The sequence below is a fragment of the Rhamphochromis longiceps genome, linkage group LG5 (genome assembly GCF_057381845.1).
Source record: "Rhamphochromis longiceps isolate RC_006_pf linkage group LG5, R_longiceps_female_GT1.1, whole genome shotgun sequence".
Classification (NCBI taxonomy): Eukaryota; Metazoa; Chordata; class Actinopteri; order Cichliformes; family Cichlidae; genus Rhamphochromis; species Rhamphochromis longiceps.
The window spans coordinates 28,581,583-28,605,533 of NC_140561.1; the positions used below are offsets into that span (position 1 = coordinate 28,581,583).

The 23,951-nt window shown below is 38.2% G+C and overlaps 1 protein-coding gene across 1 annotated transcript in view; it reads left to right on the plus strand.

Annotated features, from left to right (window-relative positions):
* The window catches only part of raly (RALY heterogeneous nuclear ribonucleoprotein), a 130,131-nt gene that overhangs the window by 92,777 nt on the left and 13,403 nt on the right, over positions 1-23,951 (plus strand). The window contains exons 5-7 of the mRNA XM_085407091.1: positions 10,134-10,297; positions 15,486-15,605; positions 18,241-18,416. Coding sequence (XP_085263217.1) covers positions 10,134-10,297; positions 15,486-15,605; positions 18,241-18,416 — 460 coding nt within the window. The remainder of the gene's footprint in view (positions 1-10,133; positions 10,298-15,485; positions 15,606-18,240; positions 18,417-23,951) is intronic.

A 23,951-nucleotide genomic window follows, 5' to 3' on the forward strand; every position in this document is an offset into this window, starting at 1 on the left:
GCCTGTGTGTGTGTGTGTGTGTGTGTGTGTGTGTGTGTGTGTGTGTGTGTGTGTGTGTGTGTGTGTGTGTGTGTGTGTGTGTGTGTGTGTGTGTGTTGCTGATCAAAGGGTTAAACATCCTTGGTCAGGAAGAGGGTAGCCTCCCCCTCACCCTAGATGGTTCATCCTAGATAACACGGTGAGGAAGTCCTGCAGTTCATCTAAACAAAGAGCACTTAGACTAGAACAGACGTAGCTACGTTAATCCTACCATAAAACAATAAGACACGGTATGACCTCTCATGCTCCCAAAGTGCTGTCTAATACACACAAAGTTTGCAGACTATCAAGGATCAAAACCTCTACCAATCTACAACTAATTACAAAACTCTAAGCATATATAAGTAAATATTTCTAAGCATAAATGACAATCAACAATACAAATCTAACAATAAGTCTTATCAGAGAAACATCTGGTTGAATTTAGACAATTTGAATTGACCTCTGCAGTCATGTCACAGTGTGGTAACTATTACTGCTCTGACAAGACCAGGTGAAAGTCATCATCAAAGGCATTGCAGTTGTGGTTAAAAGAAAAATAACTTCATCTGTACACCAGGAATTCCTCAGACTCTAAGCTAATTGTTGTTCCAGTCATGTATGTCTGAAATGATTTTATTCATTAGTGTTAAGGCCTTCAAAATAAAATTTTTACATATTTTTGTTTGGTTTTGCTGCTTTTTTCTTGTTGAAAAGAATAAATAAAGTTTTAGGGGGAAAAAATAAAATTTGGAATAGGCAAGATAAGTCACAAAAAAAAAACAAACTGGAACCTTTTTTCATTTTATTGAAGAGTCTGAGCAATCACTTTCAGTTCACCCTGGAAAAAAGTGAATGTAAGTGATAACAACCTCTTTAAAAGTTATTTGGAGGCAGGTATTCCATTTAAGGAAATAAAATTTAAAGTGTGGGTTGTAGAGATGGCCCTTGATGTGTCTGCTGTATTTGATCTGGTGTGAACCATCCCCAATCTCAATTTCCAAAGGACATTAAAGGAAGAATTGTTCTTGACATGCAAGAAATTTAATACTGTTATTATTCGCCTACTCACATCAAAAGCACAATAAATAATCCTAAAAGACATGAGAAACAGCTAAAATAAAAAAAATAAAAAAGCAGAAACCTCTACAATTTGCAAAAAAACCCCAACTTCTTTCTTGTTTTTGTGTTTTTTAAGCTTTAAAATAAAGGATACCACGAGTGAAAGATATATCAGTTTTACAAAGACTAAAGGTTCCACAACACTTCAAGACAAAAATAAAAAAATGAAGTGCACACCATTAACGAAACTTCATCGGAGCTGTTGTACTTCATTTGCTACCTCAAGGCTTCCACGCCATATAATGGCTGAAGGTGGTGATGGTGAAGCTGTTTGTGACCTGACGTTTGGGATAGTTTCATGATGCACCAAGACAGAAAAAGAAAGAAAGAAAAACAAAGCACACAGGAAAAAAGAAGAAAAATTGATCTGTTGATGATCTGACTCCAGATATGTCCTAGAGAGGAAAGCTTTAAAAGGATATGCCAGAAATAGTGATGAATTGAAATACTTTTTTGGAAGGGAAATGGTCTAAAATTCCTTCTTGTCATTTTTCAAGGTTCTGCAAACAGCATCAGGAAAAATCCTTTGAAAGTCCTTTGAAAGTGGTGGCTGCTAAACTAGGTTCTGTTCTATGAATCACTAAATTGAAGGGTTCATATAATTTTTTCCAGACTTTACTGAGTGATGACGAAACTGCATTAAAAGGCACGAAAATTACAGCCGTTCGCGTGTAATGACACTGTATTTACATATAATTGTGACAATATGAGATAAGACCATATTAAGCATATTCACTAATCTTAGTAACTCAGCAAGCAGGGAGGCTTTTCCTCTTTCAACTTTCAACAACTACATGTGTGAGCAGAACAGAAAACAGAAGTTGCTTGGTGAGAAGAATCTATGATAATGCATCCAGATGACACTAGATGTTAAAATAGTATCTGTATCCAATCTTTGCATTTACCCAGAGGAAAGAAAATCACTAAAACAACAGGGGGTTATTCGGTGTCATTATATGTTGAGGTTTTTGAAGCTTGTGGTACCAAGCATTCGTGTTTCAAGATGGTCATGCTAACAGTTTGAAATACAAAAGTCTAATGGAGTGAAGTGGGGGTAATTGAGGTTTCTCCGTCTCCCAGAGAAGAAGACCAGTTGCGTTTATTAATCCTCTTATACATCACAATTCCACTAAAGTTTACCTCTAAACAAAGAGTGAACTGAGAATTTTGCTCTCAGGGGTGTTTGAACACATGGCTAAAATGTGGGCTAGTGTGGGATGCTTGCCTTGGGATGCTTCCTGTAACCCATGCAAACCCTTTCTTTCACTATTTGGGTGACAGAAAAAGATATGTTTGCCTTTCTGTAAAAGTTACCGCACACCACTGCTGTTTAGTGTCAGATTATCCCAATAGAGCAATTCGCTCTTAGAGTACATGCTTACTTGTGGTTCTTGGAGCTGCTAGAAGCATAATGGAAAGTATAGCCTACAGCTATTATAATTTTCTTTCTTTAAAAGGCAAGCCTGAAAGCCTGTGGAGCAGTTCATAATTTGGGTTCAGATACCAGACACCTTCCGCGTTAAACTTTGTTTTTTTATTAAAGCTTATGGTTAGGTCAGCTAGCCCTGAGCCATCCCTTAGTTATGCTGCTATAGGCTTTGGCTCCTGGTGGACTTGATCCATGATGCACTAAGCATTTCTTCCCCTCTTGCCTGTATATACTTGCATTACATTTATATGTTATGGCTGCATGTCATGTCACAGCAGATGGCTGGGTTAGGGCCCTGTCTGTGACTGTTGGAGGTCACTTTCTGTGAGAAGGGAGATCTTCTTTGCCAGTATTGCCAAGTGCATGCTCATAAGGACTTTTCAGATAGTTTCCATCTAACGTTGTGGGATCTTTACATTGTGATTTGAAATGCCTTAACACAGCTGTTATTGTGAATTGGTGCTACATTATATATTGGCATGTATTCCTTTATCCATACAATTTCCACTTCTAATAATCACCCACACAGTTTCAAATTTGTCAAGTAATATCAAATTTCCACCCCTTCAAAGGCTGACTGCTTTCACCCCATCTCCAGTTTAGAGAATCGAAATCAGCTAAGACAGCTTGTGAAGCATTGGGTTTGAATTCATTTGTGTAAAACTATAAAGAAGGTAAACCTCAAAGCAGCACGAGTCAGCTGATTAAAGCTTGTACACTGGAACTGTCAATGGAAATTATCGCCACTACAACCAATCTTTGTGTTCCCCTACCTGCTGAATCCCACTTTAACTCCTGACTGTACTCTTTTTCCTGTTTAACTGTGGAGGCAAAATCAACTCTATAATGTAGGCAACAGAAAATTAAGGTATTTTTAAATTGTTTTTCACTGTGTCCTACATAACAGATTTAAACTGAGTACATTCATGAAAATTAGAATTTAGATTGGAATAACTTTCATATTCATTTTATATTATTGTGTACTGAATTAATATAGCACATGACAAAAATAGCTGGTAGAATTGTCCTTTAAAGTGCTCCTTTTTATTTTCATACTTGGAGTACATTTCCGAGTCTGTACTTTTTATTATTTATTACTTTAAGTTAAGAAGTTGATTGAGTACTTCAGCTTTTAATTTTTTCAAAAATGTTCTTTTACTTAAGTATCTCTACTTTTGCCACCTCTGAAGTTATTTTGTTTCTAGTCCAGGGTGGTATGATTGTACAGCAGACATCTTTAATGACATTAGAAAACAAGAACTGGGTGAACAAGTTTGAAATGTCAGTAAGTATATGACTTTTGACCACAACTGTTTGCTACAGTATACGTAAATATAACTGAAGTAATGTTGCTTTGTAATGTGTTACACCCAACACTGGTTATGGCATATGCACACTCAAAATCACAGAGTTACAAGGAGAGCGTTCTAACCTGCAGGGCAACTAACAATATTTGGAGAATATTTAATATCACAAGTATATAAAAATTAACTCAGAAGAGGTAGCAGAGAAAATAAGCATCTTTCTACCATCTTATTCTTTCACCAAATTATTAGGAGTGTAAATATGTTTTATGAAAAGATAAAATTCCTATATATTGGAAAGACTAAACTGTAAGCTCTAGTAGGTTGATTTGATGTCACAAGGACGGAATGAACTGAGGTGCAGACCAGCGGGGTTAGAAAGAAAAGTCACAATTTTATTTACACAATCACCAGGTGAAACTATATTCAGTGCGAAGGGTTAAGGATTTCCAGGGAAGGAAGGGAAACAGGTCCAAAAAACACACTCCACGCTCTCGCTCTCCACTCCTTTGTCCGTTGTCGCGTTTCCACACCACACCACATTGCCAGACTTCAGGGAAAACAGGTCAGGAAGCAGGTCCAGGGAATTGAGGTTACTCAGCAATCCAGCAAAGAAGCCCACTGAACCACCATCTTAAATAGTGGCTTGGGCAAAGAATGCAATCAGACAGATCCGTGGCAAGTGGTTGATTACACCAGGTGCGTGGGCCAAGGGCGGGAGCCCAGGTGAGCTCAACCCACGCAGACAGAGGAAAAACAGGAGAAAGAGAGACAAAAACAACATGTGGCCTGAAAACTAGGTCAGACATGGAGACTATGACTCTAACCCCCTTTCTGTTGGAAGACTAGCTGAGGTAAATATTGTATGTGCTCACAAAGAAACTGGAACATACATCTAACCTAGAACTGTCACTAACCAGTTTGGTAGATAATAGTTATTATTTATTTCTTGTCATGTTCCAATATACTGTCACTTGCGAAAAAGTGTCTAAATTTATTTCATTCAGCATGCCATAAAGGATTAATGGCATTTGTGTGGATAGCATATGCAATCCTGTGAACCCAGCGTAAACCAGTTTCTGTGGTTTGGACTTGAAAGATCATTTATACGCACCATCAGTTTGAAATTAAATAAGCACCTCATCCAAGGATTACCACAGCATGACTCTCACATTGCCAACTTATTTAAAAGACAAGTATATCAGAATTGTAGAACGAAGTGGTTGCTTCCTACAACTTATTTAATACTTGTATATACTATTAGGACAATATTTAAAGAACACACATATTTAATGACTTCCCAATTGTAGACCCTATACATGTTTAAAGCTAATCAGAAAGAAACCGATTCGTGTATTTACACCCACAGCAAAGTCAGTGAAGTGTATGCTCACACTTACTACGCATGCACAAGTCATGGTCTTAACAATAAACAAACGAAAAAAAACTTCTCTGTACATCTCTGCCACACCAGCTGTGAGCCTCACGCAGTGTAGATATCTTCTGTCAACAGATATCCTCTTTTAAAATTAAAAACTAAATTTAAAAAAACAAAACAAAACAAAAGACAGCCTCACTCTAATTAATTGTGGCTTTCTTTGCTAAAAATCAGAGCATAGGAACAACAGAGAATTTATGGCCAAATGTTTGTGAACACCCTTGTGTGGCTGGTGAAGATGTTAAAGCTACATTCATAGGACATTCATATGCTGTGATAATAATTCATTGCTCTGGAAAAGATTAGCACAAGATTTTGAAACCTTTCTGCAGTAATGTGCTTTCATTTAGCTACAAGATCATTTCAAAAGTTGGGAACAGGCTCACAGCCTTATCCCAAATAATGTTTGATGGGGATTGATGTGAGCCAAGTTATTCCAGGCCAAACTGGCAAAAACATTGCTTCATGAACCTGGCCTTGTTTACTGTTACAAGTTTAGGATCATTGCACACACAACAACTTGATTGTATTGTGTATTTACAAATAAAGCATTACATCAGTGAGTTTTTTTGTCTAATATTGGCAATGTGCAATATTCCATCTATTACTTCTTTTATGTGACACTTGCTCCAGACTGGATTGTCGTGTTGGCAGACTTGGGAAAGGGCGGGTAAGATGCGCCTCCACACGGAGGCATCCGTGTCCCATTCTTAATCAGGTATCTGAATCAGCCACCTTAACTGGCTTATTTCCAAAGCTTTCCAAAGAACAGCACTGCTACGCAGAATTCCTTCCAGATGTTTACAGTCGTATTCCCAGTGTTCAACCACCCTGCGAAGAAAACAAATCAATAGCTTGCACCCACTCACCTTTTGTCCACAATTTGGGTTCTCAAACCCATTTCGGTCCCTCCAGCTTCGAAACCATAGTTGTAGATTTTTTTCTGAGCTCAAGTGGGCAGACACATTTTGTTAACAGTTGGTGAAACATGCTGACCAGCTGGGCCACAGACCTCAGCACTGATTTACACCCATCCCATGTGTCAATCTCACTTTTTCACTCACATTTTTAAATGTAAAAATATTACAAACAGTCCAGGCTATAAGTATTTTTATAGCTTAAGAGTGTTCAGGCTGAGGCTGTGCACATGTGAAATAAAATACGATGACCCTAAAATTGAAAAATCTGAGTTAAGTGGATCTACTTCTATATCAAAAGTGGACTCTATGAGAGAGAATGCTTCTGCTGTTGTCTTTTTCCCCCATTCTTTTTACTGTATCTTATTTATTTTGAAACTCATGACCCTACATCACCTGAGCTGGGATCAAAGTTTATCCACCTCCTAAAGGGACTTTTTCTGCTGGGGTTTGCGTGGCCCAGCAGAATAGCTTTGCTTTAATGGTGGTATTATGTTTTCATATTACACAATATGATTTACCATTTCATGGTTTTTATTAAGTTAGTGGAGGAAATCGCCATGCCATCTGGACAAATTATGTGCGATGACTATCAGCTCTTTGACTTTACAGTTTTATTGCTATCTGCAAAAATCTCAGTTTATCTAATATCTGAACAACTTCCAGGAGTGTGTAAATCTAGAAGTTATGGACTTTGTTTGGGCGTATTACTGAAAACAGACCAAAAAATGATGTTGCTTGTCCAAAAAGTTTCAAACTGCAGGCTTAGCAGGACATCCTGTGCAGGATAGCACATAATGTAGTAAAACCAAATGGAGGTCATTGTTCCCAGAGTGGTTGAATTAAATCACCATAATCCAGAAGGTTTCTAAAAAATGTCATTATTTTTCATGACCCGAATTGAATAACCAACACATGACATGTTTTCTCCTGGGTGTAAATAAAGATTTTGATTTAAGCAGTTAACTTTTTAACTGTGCCCAAATATGTACTCTGACCTGAGGTTCCTGGAACCCTTTTTCAGACTTGGGACGTTAAATTGTAGTAGTTCATTGCTCTCCCACAAACAGAAGAAATGGCCACATTCTTACCATTTAAAGTAAATCAGTGTGTTACGCAGAATGGGATTATGTTGTTGAGATTGCATTATAGAAATCTGCATAGTTTTATAAATTTATTACTCTTTAAATTATTCATTCTTCTCAGCGTTTAATACATTAAACAAGCAACTGTTGAGTTCCTGCTTTTTATTCAGCTACAGAGATCATTAGAGCTGGCAGTCACATCTTTTGCTTTTAATCTCGGGTTCTTTGGGATGGGAGTAAAATAAATACAAATATATTTAAAAGCAGTAAAATAAATGTATGTAATAGATTATTTATCTGTTTCTCCTAATCAATGCACTTAATAAGGGCTGGCCTTTTCCTCATTATAATTTGTAAAGCTGCTTAAGGTTGTGGACTACACCTGAACCCACAAAACGAGTTCAACATGGCCAGGGTTTCTTACCATTAGCTAGCGCAACAAAATTTAAAACCTCAGTAAGAGATGATGGCTCTCAAGCAGATATAGAAAATATGTAAATGTTTACCTTTTTATGCGATAAAAGACTCACTGGCTTTAAATAGCCTGTATTTGTATAGCGCTTTACTAGTCCCTAAGGACCCCAAAGCGCTTTACACATTCAGTCATCCACCCATTCACACACACATTCACACACTGGTGATGGCAAGCTACATTGTAGCCACAGCCACGCTGGGGCGCACTGACAGAGGCGAGGCTGCCTGACACTGGCGCCACCGGGCCCTCTGACCACCACCAGTAGGCAACGGGTGAAGTGTCTTGCCCAAGGACACAACGACCGAGACTGTCCAAGCCGGAGCTCAAACCGGCAACCTTCCGATTACAAGGCGAACTCCCAACTCTTGAGCCACCATCGTCCATTTAACTGACATTCTGTCCCTACATTAGCCTGGTTGTTGCTAATCTTTGCCAAATAAATAACCAGTGGCAGATATTGCTAAATGAAGTTATTTCAAAACTATTTTACAATTCATAATTAAGAATCAACTTGTTTGGGCCGTCGTAATTCATTTCTGCTCCTCAGCTTATTCTGCTTATTCCAATTTGTTTAAAGACATTTGATGTTTATTGAATTGCCTCAGCAGTTTCACAGCATGAGCTCATGTTTCTTTTATTTGCAGCAACATGTTCAAACACAACTGAGATTTAAAATTGAAAATGTTTCAAAAGGTTTAATTTATTACAGATTTATGTTTGGCTGAACTGTAATGTAACCCAATTGTATTACTTTGGCAACATAACTTTGCATATATTTTTTAAACTTGTGAAACATGAAGTTCATAAATTTATTTAAGCCATCAGCAGACTGTCATCAGGGTGTACCACAAGAAAATGAGGCTCATATGTTGGATTTCAAAAAAGACATTTTTCCTCTGGCTCTTTCTGTGGACTCTTTCATAAAATGATAAAATGATGCCTGCGTAAATTATTTTGCCTTGGAATTTCTAAACCACTTTTATTTAGATGTCATGCTCAATAAAACACAAATGCCAAGCTTTGAAATTACTAAAGGCTCAAAACATTACTAAATCACTGTGTTAAAGCCACAGGGGTAACAAACTACCAGAAGTTCCACACAGAAAGATCAAAAATATTGTTTTTCCACAATAGTAATAAAGTCTTTTTTCAAAGTGTTTATCCTCATAAAATCCAAGTAAACCATTTGCAACAGATGTTTTTCCCAAAAGCTCTGCTGAGAAGTTACAAGGCTAATAGAATACCTTAATAGTTGTTGTTGATTCTTTGCTGAGCAGTTGCCAATGGAAGTACTAAAAAAGCCAGGAACCTAATAAATGTGGCCATTAAATCTTGGTATTGTTTGGGTGATTTTTACGTATAGCTGTGAGCAGCACAGTCACAAAGCCAGACATTCTCAGCTTTACTGTCAGTTTTTGTTTTTTTTTTTGCATAAATTATTTACTTGAATGTACTTTTTTTTCCCGCTTTTTTTTAAGCAAGTTTCCAGACACATCCATATATCCAATCTCACACTGCTTCAGTAAGGCTGTCGAGGTCAAGGCTCTGGGGAGGCCAGTCCATGACAGATGTTGTGTATTTTTCTATCCAGGTATACTTGTACTGTACTGCAGCGTATTTGGGATCATTGTCATATTAAAAATTGAAGCTGTTGTCAATCTAATGCTTCCCAGATGGTGGATACAAATATGATCATACTTTTCTGAATTTGTAATTCCATCAATTTTGACAAGCTTCCCCACACCACTAGGTGAAATGAAGCCATAAACCATGATAGAGCCTCCACTGCATTGTACAGATAGCTATCTGTCAGATAGTTTATTTTAGGCTCCCAGTACATTCTAAGGCAAATTTTTATTCATAAAGCACATTTAAAACAATAAATTTGACCAAAGTTCAGCACATGAAATAAAGGATACAAGATACAACACACACACACATACACCAATAAATATCTAAAAAAAAAAATCAAAAGAATATAAGCGATAATACAACATCTAAAGCTTCCATCTTCTTTTTTTATCTTCCACGTCCAGTTTTCTCAAATTTTTCCGTGACACTCAACACACAGTAGCGAGGTATCCCAGGTTTTATGCAAAATACTATTTTATGCTGTCAAACTGTTTCATCTTTGGCATTTTTCATAGATTCAGCTAAAGATAAATGTAGTTTTTTTTAGCACAACGTCATTTTCAAAACATTGCCTCCTTATTTGACCTCTATTCTCCTATCTCAACATTTCCTCTTGTTTCCCTCCTTTTCAACCCTCCTTTCTATCTTTCTTTACTTTGATGCCCCTGCTTCCTTCTCATTCTTTCTGTCTCCCCTCACCTTCCTCTTCGCAGGTTGTTTGAGTACCGTGGCAGAGTGTCTCCTGTTCCACGTGTGGTGCCAGTCAAACGCCCGAGAGTGGCTGTACCCCTCGTACGACGGGTCAAGTCTCTGCCTGTCAAACTGCTGGCGTGTAACGCCTCCATCCTCCCAACCAGCAATGGCAACAAACAAAGATGTGAGTTTCAACGTGTACAAATGAACCATCAGCCAGTTTTGCTTTACAAGAAGCTGTTGTAAAGCATTGCAGTACCTACACCACATTAATCCACCATTAAAGTCTGATGTGTTGACTTTAGTTTGTCACTGTTTACTTTTCCAAGTAGAAGTAAAAATAAATATCAACATTTTAAGAAAGTAAATATGCACGTACATATATTGATATACAATTCTGTACATATAACTTGTTAAATTCTCAAATTGTCAGTGATATTGATTTTAGGAAAAACACACAGCTCTGTCACCAAACATTTTCCTTCTGACTACATATATTTCTTGCTTTTCTCTTATTCATTATCTCTTCTGGTTACATTTCTAACCAGCTCCACCCTGTCTCAAACCTCCTCTTCATCTATCTTTCAAGCCCTGCTTTTACATGACATTGGAAGGCCAAAACATCAGGTTAATCCTTGTCTCTCTCTTGTTTTTTCTCTTGTTTTTTTTCTTTCCTTTTTTTTACCAGTTGCCCATCACATGAATTGAAAGCATATTCAGATTCTAAACAAATTATGCAAAGGCCCTGTCAGCTCCCTGAATTTTTCAGTCAAAGCAATTTACATGTCACAGATTTAAGTGTCTTTCTGTGTATTCATTAAACTTACATTGCAAATTGTTTTAAAGAGAATAAACAAAAGCCTTTTTTAACTGCAGATTTTTTGGGGATATCAGAACAGGTTTTTTTGGCCTAATGCTCGCTGATATGAACTAAGTTTTGCTTGCAGTTACACAGGACATCCTTAAACAACTGGACCTATGGTCAACGGTATGACATTTTTATATTTCACATGATTTTAATTTGACTATTAATATTTACTACCGCTATTACCGCTCGTTTTCATACTCCCATATAGAAAAAGCCATTCATGCTTTTATTTGCTTTGGAGACTACATCTACTACCTCTTTTCTGGGCTAAATATGAAAAAATTATCTTTCTTGCCTCCAATTCAGAATGAAGTTAGAATGAGTAGAATAACCAGTCCTGGCTTCTCTACAGTGTTCCTATGTACTGTATATTTTGGGATTTATTTTTGTTTTATTTTGCTGATGACTTTCGTAACTTATCTGGGTCTGGCCCCGAGCTACATAGGAGAAATGTTTGCAGCCTTAGAGCTTGAGCTGGGGGCTCTTCTGTCTGTTCCAAATCAAGACTTAAATCTAAAGATGATCCTGCTTCACCGTCAAGGGACCTCAGCTTTAACACAACCCACATGAGGACATAAGCATATTGAGTGTAATGAAATACACTATATAAATAAAATTGCCTTAATAAAACTTTTTTTTTTTACTTTTTTTACTTTTGAATATTTCTTTTTTAAAATTGTTAATAAAGGATAATTAAATAATTATCTAGTAACGGCCCAGCTTTTAGATTTGTATTTACATGATGTGTATTCTTTTCTTTAAAACAATAAATCTTGGTTTTCTTGCTTTTTTTACTTTAGATTTGTGTATCCTGTTTTGCATTCTATGCATTAAGTCAGTAAATTTTTATTTATATAGCAGTTTTCAAGACAGAGATCATGAAGTGCTTCACGACAAAAAAGATACCAGAGCAGTAAAGCAGTTAATGTTAATCAAACTCCAAAAAGATGAGTTTTAGTTGTTTTAGTGAATACTTTAACCATTATTACTCACTTCCATAACAATTTAGCACATTTCATGTAATCTTTAAAGATTTTTTTGAAGAATTGAAGATTTTACCTTTCAAGCTGCGATAAGCTTTTGTGAAGAGGCATCTATGTATACGCCGAATAAGACCAAAATAATAATTTAAGCTCTATCAATCATTTCCAAAAACTAATACATGGAAAGGGTTTTTTTTGTTTTTTTTTAATATTAAAACTATCATAGACAAAGCATAAGCATGGTCACATCCATCACAGCGCTGCCTTGAAGATACTTCCCTCCAGCATGGAAATGGGAAACAGATGACATTTTAACAAACCTTGGATTAAGTTAGGAACTTAGTTGTAGATAGAAGTGATATGAACTTCAGCGACTTCTGTGTCCAAAGAACTTTACTAACCCCCCCCATTTTTTAAAATAAAGAAGTTCTCATCGGTTTTAAATGGTAGTATCTTTTGTTTTCCTGCTCGCTGTTGACCCCCTTCAAGAATATTGTCTGTGCATTTAAATTCAAAAGCATAGTCAAAATTAGTTTATTGCATCAAATACAATAGATGCCAGTATCACATTTAAAATATATAGTCATGTAGCTTCATACAAAAATTATTTTGTTCTATGAAATAAATAAAAAAATGCTGTTACATACAGCTACATGTGGCCTTTTTCTTTTTTCTTTTATAGTATTCAGTTTATTTCTGTTTCCTGCGGCTTTAAGAGAATACTTAAATAAATAATAATACACTCATATTATTAAGTTATCACTGTAACTATAAAAAAACAGTTCTTCTTTTATTAACTTAATGTTTTGTGAGGATAATAACACATAATGTTTTATTTTCAGTTCCGCCATGTTACAGTACCATGTTAGAATACCCAATTCTCGTGCAGCCTTAAGGGTTAGCGGGTTTATATGAGCAAAATGCTACAGGAAACTAATTAAATCAAATTCAAATTTCAGCGGGTCTTTGTCATAGAAAGGAATGGTACATCATTACCTTCGTGGTACAGTCATGAATTGGATCCAGAGTTGTTTTTTTGGTTCTGGTTCTTCTCACACAGCTGTCCAAAGAGGTGACACTCTCCAGAATTCAGCAGGCGCCAGGCGTGGGTTGAACAATGCGGATTAGCTGAATGTTGGCTTGAGCTGACGTCACAGTGTGTGGGCTGGGAGATATTAAAGGCAGATTCTGGGTCCCTTTTGTTTGAAGTCAAATAACTCTAATAAAGTCATTAATCAAAATTAGACTCTTTAAGTGTGAAAGGAATCTCATGTGCTGGACAACAAAATAACAATTCTCCAGATAGGGCAGCAATAATGTAGCAGAAACTGCGTTGCTCGGGTCGATTCTTTGTATTGAATTGAGCTTGTGCTTATTCGAGCTTAAAGATCAAAAAGGTATACATAAGTTAGTCAGAGAGAAAAAGTCAGAGTTTTAGTGATTGTTCATAAAGTCTTCAGTAGAATAAATGTAAGACCAAAATAAAAGCGTCAGACACCAGTGTCTAATACCAGAGATGGAATAAGGCAAAAAGCCATGGCAGCACAAGCAGGCAACGGAAGACTGCCAGGTCTTTTATCGCCTGGGGTCTAGAGTCAGAGCAACCTTCTAAAAGAGCCTGTGTGATAAGGCTTTGGGTTGTGCCTGCATGTATAACTTGTAATGAACAGACAAGCCGTAAAAGGCGGGGGGGATTCTTGGGTTTGTGTGCGAGGGAGAAGGGTGGAAAGAGTGAAGACATGAAGTCCTGGTAACAATTTAATTTCATTAATCCAATCATCGATTTCTGCACGACAAGCCATCTTGTCTACTTAAAAGAAAAAGTGTCTTTTTCCCCAGTCCTTACAGCAACATGCACAGCTTGAGTGCAGCTTGCGTCCAGTTGCTTCTGGTGAAATCTTTACAATCTTAACAGCCATCAAAGGCAAAACACCCATTAGATCTGAAAACTTTTATCTTGGTGATTCTGTATGCTGTAAAAAACAGATCTTCCCTAGAGGTCGTGATAAGTGGTAAAGAGAAACTAATGCCAAGTCACTGCAGCGATGTGTCGATTTATTACTAGCTTCTGGCAGACCTCTTATCTCAAGGTTTGTCTTTGTGTGTGAGGCTGTGTGTGTGTGTGTAAGATCACTGAAAGGTCATCAAAGGGTTCAGCTGTCTTATTTTTATGTCAAACAGAGATGCATCTTTTGGATTTTTGGATCTGTTCCATTGCCTTTGATATCTTTATTGTAGGAATAATAAAGGGAGCATTTTTCCAGACAAAGAGTCTGTCGAAATTCAAAGTAGAAAACAAAAATTTAATTGCCCTATAGGTTTAATAGGATTAAACAAAGAGGGTGAGGTTGTCACTACTACATTACAATAACAATAAACTTTGGCTGAGAGAACCAAATTGTCTGCATTTAACCTTATTCAGGGAGGCATGGCTCAGCAAGGTAATGCAAGCAAGGAAAGAAAAAATGATCTATTTATACAGTATTTTTCACAAACAAGAGTCACAAAGTGCTTTAAAAAAGAGGCACACAAAACTAGAATTTTAATACAATGTAATACAAATACAAATACAATGTAAAACTAAAAGAAAATTTGGACAACGGAGTAAAAGACCAGAAAAGAAGGACGGGGGCAGAAGTGAGGACACAAGAGGTACGCTGGTAGAGTTAAAGGGGGAAAATGGAAGGCTAAATAGAAATAGTATAAAACTTGAGTAGATTTCCTCACATTTCTATCTTCAAAACACAGACAAGCTTTCATCCATTTGATCAGAAAAATCTATTAAGTTTCAGAGAAATACATCAGAATACTTTGATTAAAGAAAAAGATGAAAAAGTTTAACATTTACTGAATAAGACTGTAATTCATCACTTTGATCCACAGCAGGATATTTGTCTGTAATGTCATAAAATCTGGCACAGATGCTCATGAATCCCAACACACGACTCCAGATGTTCTTGGTGATCCCCTGACTTTATCTCCGGTGCTGCTAACACATCAAGTTTTTGACTAGCACATGATGAAGATCAAAATATATTTACGGATTTCCATCAAAGCGATCAGAAGAGGGACCTGATGTAGCCAGGGCCATAACTTTGGAGACAGTGACACATTTCTTGTACAGTTTTGTCGTTGTACATCACCGCCATGGATTTTAAATCAAACGATCAGGATGTGATTAAAGTGCAGATGTCCAGCTTTCATTAAAGGAGCTTAGCAAAAGTTTTGTATTGCCTGCTTAGAAATATGAGATATGAGATCAAATCAAAGAGAATCTAAATGTTTAGGGGGGGGGCACTTTTTTAAAGGAAAAAAGGCGCAAATGAAGCTTCAAAATAGGATCAAAAATGAAAGACATGTTACTGTCATAAAAGGAAAAAAGATAATTTAAACAATAGAGAATGTTTAAAAGTGTGTGGATCCACTGCTTTCTTTGCAGGCTTATCAATCAGGACATGGACACTTACATCCCCTCTCACCTCCCTCCCCTCTGTCTATGTTTGTCTGTGTCTCTCTATCAGCAGTGAAAGGCACAGAGCTTCAGGCGATAAAGTCAGAGTTGACTCAGATTAAAGCCAACATCGAGGCTTTGCTGGGCAGACTGGAGCAGATCACAGAAGACCCACACATAGCTGCCACAGGTGACACCCCCACCCCACACACATACATACCTTACATTATAAATGAAATCATTCAAGGAATTGGAACTCTACAAAACCAGTGCACACTCTGATTATGCTAATCAGAGTTAAACAGTAGTAAAATAGTAATGGTCAACTAAACAAATGCAAACAATTACCTCATTTTCAAGGGGCCTTGACTTTGTCCCTGCGATTTTGCACTAGCTGAGTAAAATCAGTCATTGAACTGTATAGGTCTTCCTTGAACCTTGGAAACCATTATTTGTATCTGTTATTTTTCTTCTTTCTTTTGTGTCTTAGTGCAGCCTTTTCTCTTATATCAACATTGTTTCCACTTCACCTCCAAGCAAACTTGTTTCTTGTATAGAGCAAAGGGGGTCTAGCTGGTAAACAAATAGTATGCAGACTGGAGACAGCGAGCATGAGCCTTCTGATTTAAAATGAGTCTTATTTACTAACATACACATGGCGGTAAGACAAAAATTGGCCGGTGTGCACGTGTCATAAAACTGAGCAATTTTGCATGCAGACTCTTTTTTTTTTCACATCATAAGAACATTTCCATACACATATTATATGAGGGGCCATTAAATTTAGTAATATTTGTGTGCTTACTGAGAAAGCTGCTCAAGATCACCAGTATCAAGGTTAGAGCACAGTTTGTTTGTTTGTTTGCTTTTTGGTGTTTCCAACCAACCTTGGAGTCTGTCCTCTTCAGGAATCAGAATTAGTAAAACAAATAAAAATATTTTCCTGGCAGCCACAGTTTGTGAAGGGAGCAATGGTGGAACTCAGATGTAATGGGACTTTTTCTACTTCCAGAGTAATCACAGCATTTGAATCGTTCCTCTTTTGCATAAAGCTTATGGTTAGGACTGGATCCCTCTAACTAACCCTCGCTTAGTTAAGCTTAAATAGGCCTAGATTACAGGGAGCTCCACACAACGCATGGCCCCAGTTTGTTTGTGTTTGTTTTCCTCACTCACCTCTTTCCACCTTCTCGTTTTTCTGCGTTTGGTCATTTTTCGTTTGTATTGTGAAGTGCTGTCCATTTCAGTTTTCCAGCGTTTGGCTGGATTTGAGTTGAGCGTATAGCCTTGTACACTTCAGAATTCATCCTGTTACTCCAATCATAAAATCTAGTGATTCACTTCCAGAAAACTGTATCCTCCATGCTTATGATCATGAGATGTTTTTTTCCCTTCTCCATACTTTTTTCTTCCCATGATTCTTGGTTTCATCTGTCCAAACATGTTTTTTTTGTTTGGTTTTGTCTCTGGGGTGTGAAGGCTTTTTCTTCTGCATAACCAGCAGTTTGCAGCTTGTTGTAAACCCTCTGTATTTAAAGCTGAATTCTCATTGGAGACAACAATGCCTTCACCCTCAAGACTGTTTTTGACTTGACTAGGTGTTGTGAAGGTTTTTTCTTAACCGAGGAAAGAGGAAAGGGAAAGGAAATTCTTTGATCATCCACTTCAGTTGTCTTCTGTGGTCTTTCAGGCTTTCTGGTCTCACTGAGCTGGCCAGTGAATTATTTCTCCTTTAAAATGTATCACATTGTTAATCTGGCCAAATGTAAAGTTTTTTGCTATCTTCCTGATAGTCCATTTTGTGTTTTCAGCCTAAGAATTGGCTCCTTCCCTGGCATCAACCTCTCCTTGGACTTCATATTGAGAATTTCAGTGGATAGCCAACAAACACAAGTTGAATGCTTTGAATCAACATCATGTGTTATTTTCAAATAACCTCACTAGGCCATGCATACAGTATAAATCAAAGCCTTATAAACGATTTTCTACTTCACCGCTCAACTAAACAAAGTAATGGTAAGTGTTGATAAAATAACCATCGGCCTTTATATTGGAAAAATTTAGAGAGAAAAAAACATGAACAAAGAATCGTTAAAAGGACCGAATTGGTCAAAAGGACTAATCACTGCAGTAAAAACTGTACCAAAATGTGATTACAATACTGACTATAAATAATAATAATAATAATAATAAAAAACGTAAGAAATGCAACGGCACAAGCAAGCAAGTCCAAGATGAGAAGAAATCAGAAACAGTTGACTTGTATCCGTACGAGGAGTCTGGGATGCAGCTTTAGAAACACAAAAATGTTAGTGTCTGTGTTGCCTGATTCCAGATTTCTGAATGGCAGCCCACCTTTGAAACTTTGCCAAACAATTCTGAAGCCTGCTTTTGCTCTTTTCCATAGATTCGGCCTATGCACAAGAGGAAAGTTGCTAAGGATGGCTGGAACCATAATCCATTTGTTTTAACAAGATTACTGATGCTTACTCACTTTCTGTACTTACATGAAGATGTCTCTTGATTTGATTTACTGCAAGAGGGGTAGTAACAATAGCACTTGCCTGACTAAGACCATTGAACTGTTATCCTGCAAAAAAGCAAAGCAAACAAAAATTACTCCTTCATTCTGGATTGAATTTCCATTCTTTCTTTATTATCCCATGAGGCCTATTTTCAAATCAGATTACCCCGTGAGGACGGCCGTGTTTTCTTTCCTCAAAGACATGGATCATCAGCATTTGTAAAATCTGATCTACAGTTTTCGCAGTTGCGACATGTCCATCTCACGTTTGGGTTTCTTGTGTGTGTTCGCGTTCATGCAGATTTGATCAATACAGAGGAGTGCAAGAGTGAGGAGGCATGGCAGGGAGGGGAGGAATCAAGTTCAGAGCTTGAAGATGAGGATGAGCAGAGACAGAACAGCGAAGCTGAAGAGGAGGAGGAAGATGAAGAAGAGGAGGAGGGAGAGCACACACAGGATGACACCCACAACCATATGGTGAGTTAATGTGACAAACAGTAGTGTGATCTGCGGTAACCTAAGTCGAGACTTCTTATTCACACAAAGATGATTTTAGTGCAGGATTCAACCATTTGAGCCCTAATTAGTTCATTTTCATCAACATAATTCAGTTATATTTAAACAGTATCAGTTTATAATAACAGTCATTACAAGATGCCTTATATATAGGTAAATATCCTACAATATTACAGACAGAACTGCAATCATCAGAGTATCTTCTATCATTTTCCCTGCATTACATGCATCTTATTATTTTACACTGATACTACATACATTTAGAGCTTCTGTTGGAACTGCAGGATTTTAAACACATTTAAACTGAATGACAAAAAAATAATAAATAGAACAAAATTACAGTCCATCCCACTATATATATGTATATATATATATATAGAGAGAGAGAGTCATGGGTGGTTTGGATTCATAGGAGTTGTTCAAGGAGAAAAGGAAGCACTGACCCTTTCCTTCTGTCTTATTATCTCATAGTCAGGCATACAGTGGCTTGCAAAAGTATTCGGCCCCCTTGAACTTTTACACATTTTGTCACATTACAGCCACAAACATGAATCAATTTTATTGGAATTCCACGTGAAAGACCAACACAAAGTGGTGTACACGTGAGAAGTGGAACGAAAATCATACACGATTCCAAACATTTTTTACAAATAAATAACTGCAAAGTGGGGTGTGCGTAATTATTCAATACTTTGTAGAACCACCTTTTGCTGCAATTACAGCTGCCAGTCTTTTGGTGTCTGTCTCTACCAGCTTTGCGCATCTAGAGACTGAAATCCTTGCCCATTCTTCTTTGCAAAACAGTTCCAGCTCAGTCAGATTAGATGGACAGCGCTTGTGAACAGCAGTTTTCAGATCTTGCTACAGATTCTCGATTGGACTTTGACTGGGCCATTCTAACACATGGATATGTTTTGTTTTAAACCATTCCATTGTTGCCCTGGCTTTATGTTTAGGGTCGTTGTCCTGCTGGAAGGTGAACCTCCACCCCAGTCTCAAGTCTTTTGTAGACTCCAAGAGGTTTTCTTCCAAGACTGCCCTGTATTTGGCTCCTTCCATCTTCCCATCAACTCTGACCAGCTTCCCTGTCCCTGCTGAAGAGAAGCACCCCCAGAGCATGATGCTGCCACCACCATATTTGACAGTGGGGATGGTGTGTTCAGAGTGATGTGCAGTGTTAGTTTTCCACCACACATAGCGTTTTGCATTTTGGTCTCAACTCCTATGTGCTCTGGTCTCATCTGACCAGAGCACCTTCTTCCACATGTTTGCTGTGTCCCCCACATGGCTTGTGGCAAACTGCAAACTTCTTATGGTTTTCTGTTAACAATGGCTTTCTTCTTGCCACTCTTCCATAAAGGCCAACTTTGTGCAGTGCACGACTAATAGTTGTCCTATGGTCAGATTCCCCCACCTGAGCTGTAGATCTCTGCAGCTCGTCCACAGTCACCATGGGCCTCTTGGCTGCATTTCTGATCAGCACTCTCCTTGTTTGGCCTGTGAGTTTAGGTGGACGGCCTTGTCTTGGTAGGTTTACAGTTGTGCCATACTCCTTCCATTTCTGAATGATTGCTTGAACAGTGCTCCATGGGATGTTCAAGGCTTGGGAAATCTTTTTGTAGCCTAAGCCTCCTTTAAATTTCTCAATAACTTTATCCCTGACCTGTCTGGGACTTCATGGTGTTGTTGCTCCCAATATTCTCTTAGACAACCTCTGAGGCCGTCACAGAGCTGCTGTATTTGTACTGACATTAGATTACACACAGGTGCACTCTATTTAGTCATTAGCACTCATCAGGGAATGCCTATAGGCAACTGACTGCACTCAGATCAAAGGGGGCTGAATAATTACGCACACCCCACTTTGCAGTTACCGTATTTTCACGACCATAAGGCGCACTTAAAAGTCTTAGATTTTCTTCAAAAAGTACGGCGCGCCCTATAGCGCAGTGCGCCCTGTGTGTTGTAAGGAGGACGTAGTAGAGAACACCATGAGAACGCTAAAGGGTGAAGTGTGGGCGCAACCCTGAAAATGGCAAAGAGACACGCTTACGAAGCACAGTTTAAACTGAAGGCCATCAGCTACGCGGAGGAACATGGAAATCAAGCAGCGGCGAGAGAATTTAAGATTAACGAATCGATGGTTCGCAAATGGAGGAAGCTAGAAAACAAGCTCCGGCAGGTCAAGAAAACGCAGCTGAGTTTCCGCGGACATAAGGCGAGGTGGCCCGAGTTGGAGGAAAGACTCGAGCGGTGGATCATCGAGCAAAGAACGAGCGGGAGAAGCGTTTCGACGGTCACCATTCGGCTAAAAGCAGTTTCACTTTCACTTTTTATGAAACGGTGCCATTTTTCCATCCGGACCAGGACTACGGTAGCGCAGCAACTTCCAGCGGATTATAAGGAAAAGCTGGCCATCTTCCGCTCCTACTGCAGCAAACACATCGGCGACAAACACATCCAGCCCAGCCACATCACTAACATGGACGAGGTCCCGCTCACTTTTGACATCCCGGTGAGTCACACTGTGGAGAAGAAGGGGACCAGCACGGTAGCGATACGCACAACGGGGCACGAAAAATCTTCTTTCACTGTTGTGTTTGGCTGCCATGCTAATGGACAGAAACTGCCGCCTATGGTGATTTTTAAGCGACAGACTTTGCCTAAAGAGAAGTTTCCAGCAGGAATCATCATTAAGGCAAATGAAAAGGGCTGGATGGATGAGGAAATGATGAAAGAGTGGCTGAGGGAGGTGTATGTAAGGAGACCAGGTGGTTTTTTTTCCACGCATCACCATCGCTCTTAATCTGTGACTCTATGCGTGCCCATCTCACAGCCGATGTGAAAAAACTAGTGAAACAAATGAACTGTGAGCTTGCTGTCATTCCGGGAGGCCTGACAAAGGAACTCCAACCGCTGGACATCGGTGTGAACCGCCTGTTCAAAGTAAGGCTGCGAGTGGCCTGGGAGCGATGGATGACCGATGGGGACCACAGTTTCACCAAGAGTGGAAGGCAGCGCCGGGCGAGTTACGCCACAATTTGCCAATGGATTGTAGATGCTTGGGCTAACATGTCTGCTGGCACTGTTGTTCGAGCTTTCACAAAAGCCGGCATCATTTCCGAGGAGCTGCACGGCACGGAAAGTGACTCTGACAGTGAAGAAAGTGAACCTGGCATGTTTGATGGAGATTTAGCGCAGCTGTTCAATTCAGACACAGAGGATGAGGACTTCCATGGGTTTGATGATAAAAATGTGAGTACCAAACTTCGTTTTGCTCCTGCTTTATTTTTAAATACGCACACTTGTATGCTTGTGTGTTGTTGATGATGACGATTACTGGTAATAAAAATGTGAGTAAGGTACCGAACTCAGGTTTGCTCCCGCTTTATTTTTAAATACGCATACGGTACTTGTATGCGCCCTATAATCCAGTGCGCCTTATGTGTGTGTTAAATACAGTAATGGCACACATAACTGAGACTGCGCCTTTTAGTACAGTGCGTCTTATGGTCGTGAAAATACGGTATTTATTTGTAAAAAATGTTTGGAATCATGTATGATTTACGTTCCACTTCTCACGTGTACACCACTTTGTATTGGTCTTTCACGTGGAATTCCAATAAAATTGATTCATGTTTGTGGCTGTAATGTGACAAAATGTGTAAAAGTTCAAGGGGGCCAAATACTTTTGCAAGCTACTGTATGTAACAGGCAGCTGACAGAGCAAGCTGCAATCCAATACTCTCTCAGCCCATACACATCGCTTATGCTGCTTGTTAAGGACACGTTAGTGTAATTTCTCATTATGCACAGTAAAATCTTGTCAAAAGAAGTAGTATAAAAATGAACAAATGTCCAAACGAGGAACTCAGTGGAGTTTGTGGTATAAAATCCAAACCCAGAAGGCATCCTTGTGTCTAAAACTTTGTTTTTAATTATCTAGTTTTGTTTTGATTTTACTTTTCGTAGTCTACTCTTGTAGTTATGTTAAGGTACAAAAACTGAGAAAGGCTTAGGAAAAGGTCATTCTTTGAGTTAAAATATACCCTTTCTGAACTTTTACTGTGTCAGAAGGCAAACGTTTTTCACATGCAACAGACTTCTCCTACATTGTTTTTTTTTTTAACTTTAAAAGTGCTAGAACAGTGGCATCGTGAGTGGAAGAAATGTGTCCAAGGTCTCACTGTGTTGATTTAGGATGTAGAGGGGTTTCTGCTGCACTCTGTGAGATATGCTGAAAAATGTTATACCCGCAACATACTCGTTAAGTAATTCAGTGGGATCCCTATTATGCATCAGTATGTGACAACTGGACCAAAATGTATCTGATATACTATACTTATTCCAAAATGTAATGCCTTTTAAGCTGTGGAGCTTAAATGCTAGTAATTTCCCAAACATAATTTAGCTACAGATGACACAATTTGTAATAAAGAATAAGAAAAATCTATCATGTGAAATGCTAATTATATTCACGTTTTCAGTTCCTTATTTTGTCCTAAAATTTTCCATAATAACAAAAACTTGAACACATGTAATCAGTATTGTGTGTGTTTTGACTCTTGGTTGATATTCTGTTCTTTCTTTAATGTATTACGTTTGTGTTCCATTCAGTAAAAAAAAAAAAAAACGATAAAAATGTACCAGCAAAGTCATACTTAAGAGTTTAGTTCATTATTGGATGAGCAAATTGCTAAGCCACAAAGATTTGTTTAAAGAAAAAAATTTAAAGTTCAGTATTTTTGTAGATTTGTGTTGCATTATTGTGATTCTCAATTGTGTACAATGAGGATTCGTGCAAAACATGGCAGACACATTCAGTTCCCATTTATCAAACAACTTTGAAATAACCTGGGGGTAGCTAATCATGTTTGGAACAAACAATTCCAGTCACTACCAGATTTTCAGTTCTAAAGATTGAGTGTTTTAAGACTCGGAGGCAAAATGTCTGAAATGCTTTGAAGAGGCAAGTCATAGTCAGTCTGGACTTCATCTAGTTCAACCAGATGAACTTACTAGAAATTACCAAACAAAAGCTTTGCACTAGTCATGTAAAATTCCATAAATGTCACTGAGAACTAGGCTTTTGATTCAGAAATAGTTTGATCAGATTCACTGGGAGCTCCGCTGAGTAAACTCACCCACCTCAACAAGTGTTGCTTTTGAACTCGCCAGTCCAGTCCAGTCCAGTAAATGAATGATGATATTAAGTTAAAGGGCCGATGGCATTTTAAAAGCACCTTAAATGTGACAGTGGTCAAAGTATATAAAAGGAGTCAGAAATAATATTAAAAAGATGGAAAATCTGAACAATGTGAAACTGTTTTCTCATAAGAGCGGAGGAAATTTGCAATTTGTGCAGGCTTAGGGCAAGAAGTTATGAAAATAACACATAGCACTGTTCAAATGTACACACACACTCATACACACAGCACAGTCTCTTGCGTGCCTTCGTAAATATACGAGTGACTGAAAACATCCATGGTTAACAAC